This window comes from Montipora foliosa, unplaced genomic scaffold, assembly GCF_036669935.1.
Source record: "Montipora foliosa isolate CH-2021 unplaced genomic scaffold, ASM3666993v2 scaffold_477, whole genome shotgun sequence".
Taxonomy (NCBI): domain Eukaryota; kingdom Metazoa; phylum Cnidaria; class Anthozoa; order Scleractinia; family Acroporidae; genus Montipora; species Montipora foliosa.
Window position 1 is genome coordinate 352,501 of NW_027179786.1, and position 10,000 is coordinate 362,500.

General features: G+C 40.5%; 3 protein-coding genes across 3 annotated transcripts; 1 reads left to right on the forward strand and 2 right to left on the reverse strand.

Annotated features, from left to right (window-relative positions):
- The first annotated feature begins 1,497 nt into the window (after positions 1-1,497).
- Positions 1,498-2,560, forward strand: LOC137989842 (P2X purinoceptor 7-like). Its single transcript, XM_068835478.1, has 3 exons — positions 1,498-1,567; positions 1,724-1,856; positions 2,380-2,560. The coding sequence occupies exons 1-3, from the start codon at positions 1,498-1,500 to the stop codon at positions 2,558-2,560; spliced, it is 384 nt and encodes a 127-aa protein (XP_068691579.1).
- A 121-nt stretch (positions 2,561-2,681) lies between these two features.
- On the reverse strand, positions 2,682-4,142 carry LOC137989851 (uncharacterized). The gene has a single exon (XM_068835484.1). The coding sequence runs from the start codon at positions 4,140-4,142 to the stop codon at positions 2,682-2,684; it is 1,461 nt and encodes a 486-aa protein (XP_068691585.1).
- Positions 4,143-4,219: 77 nt separating this feature from the next.
- On the reverse strand, positions 4,220-5,863 carry LOC137989852 (THAP domain-containing protein 1 A-like). The gene is made up of 4 exons (XM_068835485.1): positions 5,660-5,863; positions 5,107-5,247; positions 4,476-4,754; positions 4,220-4,255 (listed from the first exon to the last, which is right to left on the reverse strand). Exons 1-4 carry the CDS (start codon positions 5,861-5,863, stop codon positions 4,220-4,222), a joined length of 660 nt encoding a protein of 219 aa, XP_068691586.1.
- Positions 5,864-10,000: the final 4,137 nt, after the last annotated feature.

Consider the following 10,000-nt stretch of genomic DNA (forward strand, 5'->3'; position numbering starts at 1 on the left):
AAATACACCAGTCACTACACATAATCCCTCTCTAACACCTACTACAACCCAGCTGTCGCTCTAGTGACACAGAAATATTCAATTTCAGGCTTTTTCGTTCCACTCAGTCCCCAGAAATGTCTCTTTTTTTAGCTTGTTTTAGATAAATAGACATTTTCGCGCCAAGTGTGTTTAATTTTGACTTCCTTCCGGGCTCAGTAAATGAGTTTAGTGGAGACAAAGATTTAATCATCGTTTCCCTCCCTTCAGTTTTTTGTTTTCTGGAATCTGCAAAATGTAGCAGACACGTGACCAGCCGCAACCAGGTACTTTCTTCAGCAAGGAAGAGAGAGGAGCCTGGAAATGAAGTCGACCATTTCCAGTTGTGTGCATAGTTACCTGACCTTTGTATGAAAATGAGGCTTGAGTTGACCTCATTTTGATAAAAGCTGCTTTTCTTATGTAAATTCCTACCAGTTAGAATAAGAACAACATCATTAACACAAGAAAAGCAGGGACGTTTGAATAATAAGGAGGTCAACTTCAGCCTAGGTGCCATTTTAAGGCCTGGTCATTAAGCTCAGAACTGTAAAAAACGCTATTTAAGGTAAGGTCTGATTACTGGGTTGCTATGTATGGCAATCCAGTCGAAATCTGTGTTGCAGTTTTCCGTTTCTGTCTTCGTCAGAACACAGAAAAGCTGCGCAGTTGGTTCTTTTCTGGCACTCCCCTGCTAAGAAATCTCTTTGTTCCTAGAGTCTTCTGCGCGTATCTTTGCTACAGTCCTGTAGGTTTAATAGGGTTATACAAATGCGTAGATTCAGGTAGATTTTATCCGTTGGAAAATGCGAATGGTGTTTTATTGGATCCTTAAACAAAAATTTACCTTTATGGAGCTCAAGGATGGAACTTCAATAGACCAATTTCGATATATTAAAATTCAGTCCAAAACAAAAGGCATCATCTAGAGGCTCTGGGGAATAAACTGGTACAAATCCTTATATTTATTCCCCAGAGCCTCGAGATGATGTCTTTTGTTTAGGACTGAATTTTAAAGGGAAACAAGGGTCTAGAAAAAGTTTACCTAAAATGAAAGTTCATACAATAAAATACCTGAAAACAGCAAAAATTTGCTCTGTTGTCATCTTTGTCGTAAGTAATCGGGAAGGAAAAATCGTCATTTTGCTGTTACTCGCCGCCATCTTGAATCTCTTTCATGTAAGCGAGGCTGTGACGTCAGAATAGTCAAGGCAGTAAAACATGGCCGCCCAAGACACAAACAGTGACATTGAAACACCTGTTGAAAGCGATAGCGACTCATCGCTCGATCTAGAAATCGAGGCAGATGGGGTTATACGCCCGTTTATGTTTGAGCCACAGCGCGACTCCTCCGAAGAAGACGAAAGTGACTCAAACGTGACTCAAGAGCCACCGGAAGCGGTAGAGTCGACCGCCGACGGGGCAATTCAATCGCGTCTTGGCAGACATAACTGGTGCATTTGCACCAATTGTCAGGGCATGCCAACGGAAACTGAAAGTCTTTGTTGCCAGGAGATGGACGTTCTCGGAGATCGCTTGGACCTCGAAGGTACAAATTTAAATTTCTTTAATAACAATGTTTTAATTCACCTGTTGTAATTACAGATTTTTGATAAGGAATCTATAATATTTACCTCTTTAAAAAACAGTTTGCAAATATTACAAAAACTGAAATGGTGAGCTGTTTGCGGTTTTTGTTTTGCAGGAACGCGATACAAGTGCATAATCGAGCATGAATCATTTCGACCGGTTTGCCTGCAACCAGATGTTTTAAAAACAGCTCTTGTTGGGCTCCATCAAGTTCGGAGCGATCGTCTAGAAGATCCCCCGCCAAATGCGTAAGTTTGTAAACGGTTTACAGATATTTATAACAATGAAGACATGCAATATTAATAATTATCACGCTTAAAGCTTGCGTAAGGCTTGTGAAGTATGTTTTAGATAATTGTCCTCCTTGCCAAATAATAAGGAAATCTTGGTTCTCTGATAAAAAATCTGTAGGTGTACAGACAAAAGTTTGTTACCATGTTTTTGTCAACATTCTCCAGGATTTCTTTCTTTGTTCGAGTTTTATCTTGTTACAATGCTGTAATTTGCAGCGCCCAATATACTCGTGGCAAGAGTGTTAAAATTTTTAATACCCCTTCACCGGGGAAACATTTTTTTTCAAATAACAGTATCAGTTTGAATATATGCTTTCGTAGGTAGTGAAGTCAACATCAACACAACAACCATAACCTTTTTGTGTTTCCCTTACCTTACACTCCAGTGGGAGATAATTCCGAAACCTTATGAACTAAACTAGTTTTGATATTTTAAGAATGCACGCTATTACATCATAATATTCTTGATTATTTACAGGAGTATGAGATTAGCTGGATACCGTCAGTTTACGTGGTGGACGTACAACAGACTAGGAAAAGGAAACAGACGCGTTATCCCGTCTTGTGTTGTTTGGACCATCCGAAGAGAGTACCCGGAGGAAAGTGGCATCTATACTGGATATAAGGATGCGGAGGGGAACTATTCATGGCCGGGATAACAATGTATGCAAAACGGTCAAGGGGAATAGCTTGTTTTCTATTCTGAGATTAACTTCAACAAAAAAAGCCCTCAATGAAACAGATTATTTAAGCACGAAATGTGAACTGTTATGTTAAGATTCAATGGTTTTGAAACTTTGAACAAGAACAGCTAAATTTTCTTTCCAAATCTAGAAGCGTGGGTGGGCGGGGTACTGGCGCGATGTTCCTTGGCAGGTCAGGAACCTCAACCTCTTCGATGTCCTCCCCTGTGGCTCTCGATTCCAAAACCCGGTGCATCATGTCCCTCACGTGCCGCTTAGACTTCTTCTCGAACACAGGCTTAACCACCCAGTCTTTCATGCCCTTGGGATAAACGTAACGATACTGCTTATCACCACGTGATGTTACCATTTGCTCCCGCCCAGTTCCCGAGTTATGGTCTAAAGCAGCCAACTGCGATCGTGCAGACATTCCTTTGTGACTAAAATGTTGCCTTTTAGGCATGTATTTGTTGTAGAGCGAGTGATAAACCTCAAGGGCTCCAGTATGAATGAACTTGGAGAGAAGTTCCAGGTCGTTGAGAAGCCTCTTTTCCATAACAACCTCCTTCAGAGCTTCGTGTGCAGGTGAACCTGCTTTTAGCCACTTAGTTTTCCGGCGCGCAGTCGCAGAAATGGGATCGTGTGGGCAACGGTTGTAGAGGGTGGATGAGTCCCAACTGTGCTTGTCAGCAACATGGTGCAGTATGCTGGTCCATTTTTCTTTAAGGAGCTCAGCATTCCCTTCGCATGTCATAGACGACCACCAAAGATGATTAGTTACTGATTTAATCCAGGGGGCCAGTTCCTCGCATCCTTTTTTCTTGGCTTTTTTCGCCAGCTTGGACTTTATGTTTTTACAAAGGTGCCAAACGTCGACCTGATGCTCAACTCCGCGATCTCTGTAGACAGTTCTCATCAGTGCCTTTATTCCTGTATGTCTATCAGTGCCCACGACATCCACGGGAATCCCGCTGTCGAGGGCACGGTCGAGGCAACGCTGAAAACCTAGTTTTTCCATTGCTTGGGAACTTGTGGTTTGTTTCACATGAACGACATCAAAATCTACAATATTTTTAGTTTCTGTGTCCATCATGGTATACGTGCCATATTTGGCACTATACCCTGGCGAATCACAGCGCCCGTCACCAATGAGAGTTACAGATTCCCTGTCTAGGAGATCTGCAAGCACTGAAGCCTTTTCTTGCTGCCAACATTCATTTATAACTGGAAACAGGTGCTTGTTTTGATAGTTGAGGTAGTCAGACTCACCAGGAAACGCAAGATTAACTGTAGAAGCCATTTCTGACACGCGAGAAAACGTATTGCCCGTAAATAAAATTGCGCCAGAAAGTAACAGGTTCCCTGCAGCAGCTCTTTTAACGGTCGGCTGAGAAACCCACTCTTTTGAATGAGAGTTCTTACAGAATGTTGTTATTTTCAACATAGAGCCCTTTTTAACCAGATCTTTTTCTAACACCTCTTCTCCGCAGATAACGCAACGATTAAATAATTTCAGGAGTTCATCCTCAAATACGATGTATTTGGGGACTGAAGACATTTTTTCAAACTTATCCATTCCATCTTGATCATGCATTTCCAAGTTGCTTTCAATAGTGTCGTCCAGTTCTTCAAAGTTCAACTGGAAAGAGCTGTCATTCTCATCCTCTTCCACTGAAGAAAAGGTGAGGTTAGTGATGATGTCTTCGTCAGGATCGAACAGCGGAGGTTCCGTGTTGGCCGATGACTTCTTTGGAGTGGATGTGAGTGCTTGTGCAGTCTCGGCGTGTGGATCCCAGGGAGGCACACAGGAATAAGTGTGGTCCTTGAGAAGCAATGCGTCTCCTGTGTCAGCTGCAAGCCACTGAGTTTCACGGCTGATAACGTTGCTTACCTCGCAGTTTCGTTCTTTTATTTCTCCGCTTTCCACCAATCTGTTTGAAGAAATAGAGGGCATCAATGTGGTTTCATAGATTTGTTCGTCTGCTTCAATATTTTCCGCTGAAACCGTAGGTGCAGTAGGTTGTTCTTCTGCTTCAATATTTTCCGCTGAAACCGTAGGCGAGGTTGTGCAGCCAAGGGTCAAAGGGTTCTCAGGCGTTTCACCTTCACTTGCCAAAGTGACTTCTGATCCTACTTCTGGAGTTGTGTTTACGAGTAGGGCTTTTACTATCTACATAAAAATTAAAAACATAATGCAGAAACTTAATTTTTAAATTTCTTTATACACAAGTAAAAAAAAAAACTTGCCGCTGTACACTCAGAAAAAAATTAATATGAATAATAGCCAGGATGCTAAAAGGCATACGTTTTTCATTCTAAAAACAGATTTTAATATCTAGAGCACCTGCGACATTAGAAATCAAATCCAGACATTGTGCTTAAACCTCAATTATTTTGTGTGATTTGTAGCCACCTCGAATGTCCTGAACTAAATACTGCTGGTGCTTTACCTTAGGTTTCCTCAATCAAGTTTCCTCGATCAAGCGTGACACCGGTGCGTGACATTCGTACCAAAAACTCACCTCCCGTTTGGTTTGACGGCTTGCTCGATCAATACTTGTTTTGCGGACTTTTTTCGGTGGAGCATGGCCAAAAATGCTAGGTACAGCGTCTTCCTTAAGCGGTGGTTTCCTTTTGCGCCTTGTAGTCCCAAGAAGCTCCGCCTGTAAAAATTATTAAAACACTGTATTTTATAAATTTATATATATAAAACACCATTTGCGTGACCTGAAGACCAGGCGATATATTTACAAAAAAGCGATATAATTATTCTTCTTGACGTTAATTAAATTTAGACGCTATTTCAGAGACAAAATATAAGAATCACTGGGCTGAAAATGCACGGCGCCAGGCGGCAGGGACTTTATTTTTCGCGATTCGATACAAATGTCAGACCATTGTCATTACTGCGATCTTGGCGGCCTGTTTCGCGCCATTTTCCAAAATAAATAAATGAAGCGTATCATCTTAAAATAATTGAATTAAAATCTGATTGTAAAGTAAAAAGATGGAATACCACATACTGTTTACCATGTGAATGCGAAGTAGCCGGAGTAAAATTAAAAACTTTCATACCTGAAGATCCCGCTCGTAGTCTTCTGTTGTGAAATGATCGGAACACACACGACAGTTCTCAGGTCTCGGTAATTCTCCCTCTCGTTTTATTTTTGCGAGCCATTGTTTTCTACGATATTTGTCTTCGGGAAGTTTGTGAAAAGTGATACGTCCTTTAGAATTTTTATAAGTATTACTACATCCAACAGCGAGGCAATGAACCATAATTCCGGCCTTGACACTAACTCTTGCACGTGTGCAAAGGTCAAATCCGGGTCAAAACAAACCTTGACTATTGTTACGTCATACCCTCGTTATCATTCCTCACTTCCAATATGGCGGCCAGTGTTCCAAGATGGCGGCGATTTTGAACGATTTCGAAGCCATATGATTAGAATCCAAGTCAGTTCTACGCCAAATGACAACCATTTTTGAAATGCTGAGCAGGTGGGCTTTCGTTTAAGGTAAACTTTTTCTAGACCGTTGTTTCCCTTTAATATATCGAAATTGGTCTATTGGATAAACAACACAAGCGGTGAAAAAGGATTATGCGACAAGCAGTAAAATTCGACATTAATTGCATTTTTTGCCGTCGGATATCAAAGTGAGCTGTTTTTCTAATATTTTACTAACTATAATGTTATGTGCAGTGCACGACACTGGAACCAAATGGCAAATTTTCTGTTAACTCTTTCTGGTTGGATATGGGTTTGACAAACTCAGAGAAGGAATCAAAACTCTTTAGTGGAACTAGATCCGTGTTTACTAAAAGTCTGGCTATTTATGATTTCATTTATCTGTGCTCAACTCTACACAGTCTTCAGGTAAAAAAAAACAGCAACAACAACAACAACAAACGGATATTTGAGTAATTCTCGTTAGTCAAGAATTGCTTGAAAGAAGGGTTGTTGTCCATTTTACACTTTATTATTCAAGGGAAAGGTTCTTCAGGAAAGGGTTTGTTCCTGAAATTCGGGCAAGAACTTTATTTAGTTGTGTGTGGTTTTTGACATGGAGTGTGTTGCTTGTTTGTACGCATGAGCACAGAATGAAATAGGAAGGTTTTTTTGCCTCTAATAACAAATATGTTGTTTGTTTCAATAAGATTTTTGGCTGAAAAAGTTAATTTGGGAAGCCAACAATATTTCTTTAAGCTCATGTACTTTTATTTTTACGTTCTTGACCAAATTTAATTTATGTAACCATTTTTTACAAGCAAGAAGATTTTTATAAAAGCAGTGACCATTTGTACGGGACCAGTACACCGACCTATATTTGATATTCATACGGGGGTCGTCTCAGAATGGTTATTACAAGTTCTTATCCTAACCTTGAAAGACATACCCACGCAACTATTTCAAGCTAACTGTTTAAAATGGGTGCTTACACTTAAATACTGTTTATCAGCGCTATTTGAAATGGGTGCTTGGACTTAAATTCGAGAAACACAAGTCTGATGAGATGGCCGGTGACATCGAACGAAGATGGTATTTCGTGAAATTAAACATGCATCAATGCCGTTGTTTGATAGCTGAACTGTACATGAAAGATTTAAACCAAATGCTATAGAATGTTTTCACTCACGTGATCAGTAACCTTCCTTTTCCACCGAAACAGAGCGTAATTCCCAGAACATCACTTGGGGAGACCAACATCGCCGCCGTTCTTTTGTTTAGGAACACCAACATGGCCTCCGTGACGCCGCGTGAAAACACTCTATTGAACCCATAATAATAATTGCAAAAAGACTTCCGTATGAGTAGCAAATATAGGTCGGTTGGTGTACGGGTCCTGCGCTAGTAGCCTGTGTCACAGACAGACTGAACCACCAGTATATTCAGTCTGCGCAATGGCTCCGTTTATTGGAGGTTATGTCGTCTCGTTCTAGAAAAGAATCATGAAAGGGTATTGGTTGCAAAGAGATGGGAACTGTTTGACACAATCACCGAAATTGAGAGTTCGAATTTGCCTTTGCGATGGAACTAGTAATTCTCGTTAGTGAGGAATTCTTTGAAAGAAAGCTTGTTGTCCATTTTGTACTTCATTATTCAAGGGAAAGGTTCTTTAGAACAGAGTCCTCTGAGAAATGTATTTAGTTTCGTATGGTTTTTGACACGAAATGTGTTACTTGTTTGTACGCACAGAATGAAATTAGAGGGCCTCTAATAGCATATATTTTGCTTGTTTCAATAAATTTATGTACTGGAAATGGTTTTTGTGAGATTTTTCTGCCTTTGTGGAATTATTGTGTTGTGCAAATTTTAACTATTTTGCATCGGTGGGTTGAAATTTAATATCACGAGAGCAGTTTCTTGCTGTTTAGTCATTCCGGTGTAAAGTGAAGTTAACTTGGGAAGCCAACAGTATTTCTTTAAGCTTATGTACTGCGCATTTAGGTGATTTTTTTTACGTCCTTTACCAAACTTAATTTATGCAACAATTATTCACAAACAAGAGGCGATTTTAAAAGCATTGGCCTTTCGTACGGGCCCGTACACCGACCTATATTTGATATTCATACGGGGGTCTTCTCAGAATTGTTATTAAAGGTTCTAATCCTAACCTTGAACAACGTAGCCACGCATTTATTGAAAGCTAACTCTTTAAAGTGGTGCTTAGACTTTGGCGCTGTTTACATGAGAGAACTCATCCCGGGCGGGACGAGTTTCATCCCGGGATGAGTTTCACCTCGGTGTCTGGTCATTTGGCTTTTGGTGTTTACATGATCCCGGGGTGAAATTTCTTCATCCCGGGACGATTTCATCCCGGTCTTCAGCACCGGGACAAAATTTCATCCCGGGATAAAAAATTCATGTATACACTTGATTCTTTTCTGTCCCGGGCCGAAATGACATTTTTCTGTGCTTCCCTACGTATGACCAGCGGTGAATGTTCATACTGTGCATATCAGTTTACGGCAAGGACGGCCATTTTGTACTGAACAGATTTACCGCCATGAGTGCTGCGAGTTGTAGTGGAAGATAAGTTGAGAACTTTAATTGTTCTTAACCACATTTTTGTTTAGCACACCGACGTAGCTTTCGACATTGATTTCATCCCGGGATGAGACTGTTTTCCTTTCATCCCGGGGTGAAATCAACCATGTAAACGAAATCAAATTTCATCCCGGGATGAAACTCACCCAGGGTCTCATGTAAACGCAGCATTAGATACTGTTTATCAACGCTATTTGAAATTAATGGGTGCTTACACCTAAATTCGAGAAGCACAAGTCTGGTGAGATGGCCGGTGACATCGAACGAAGAAGGTATTTCTTGAAATTAAACATGCATCAAAGCCGTTGTTTGATAGCTGAACTGTATATAAAGGAATTCAAGTCGAAGTAAGATTTCCCGAGTGTTATTGAACCTGTGATCATTCCAAGAAGACTCCCTTATGAATAGCAAATATAGGTCGGTCGGTGTACGGGTCCCATGCTAAGAGCAGCAATCCCTGTAAATTGCAAGATATCAGAACAAGCTTGTGGCAGTTTACGCTCACGGATCGTCTAGTTTGTAAGAAATACCAGTGATACACAGGTCTTAGGTTCAATTCGCCGAATTTCAAGGGTGAACGTTGCTGCCGTTTCTTAGTGTTTGACTTTATTTATTTTCTAAATTAAAAAACCTTCCAAAACACAGTTAAAAGGAATGTAATTTGTACTCAGTGTGCATTAGCACGTGGAAGTAACTTTATTTAGGGCATATGTTGAAGCATATTTTATAATATTTGAATCAATCTTTTCAAGATCGCGTTATTGTATGCAGAGTTCTAAATGCATGATGCTAAGAACGAACATAGGAAATTGAAACGTGCAAACCAAGTTAATTGTCGCAAACAACCTCGTCCCTCGCAATTAATTTAAGTGAATGCATTAGAAAAAGCCACATTTCCGCTGATGTTGTTTGGAAACACGAGCACCGTTTTAGCGGTTATTTCTGATAAGTTTGTAAGACCGATCATGTTGGTTATCTCAGCGTAGTTATCTGTAGCGTTAGCTTTCCGGCGGTTAGCCGGTACGGGTTGGTGTAAAGTACCGATTGAAGATTGAAGTGTCTAGTAAAACTATTTACCACAAGCTTTTTCCACCTGTGATGCTGAGGGTTTTAGAATCACGTTTGTATAACTTTTCAAGCTCTTTGATCAGCTATAACTGTCTATTTGGCACCCAAAGCTTACTCGCGAAAGTGCTTTGCTTAGGAGAGTTAACCTTGTAACTTTTTGTGACACTCACTTATTCGCCTAGTTCACGTGCAATGCCCGGGGCACGTAATCATTCGCCCAGGCTGTCACCTTTGTTCTTCGAGGGAAATGTATTGATTAACCAATCACAGCTCAGCAAGGGCAGTTTTTAGTAGTTTG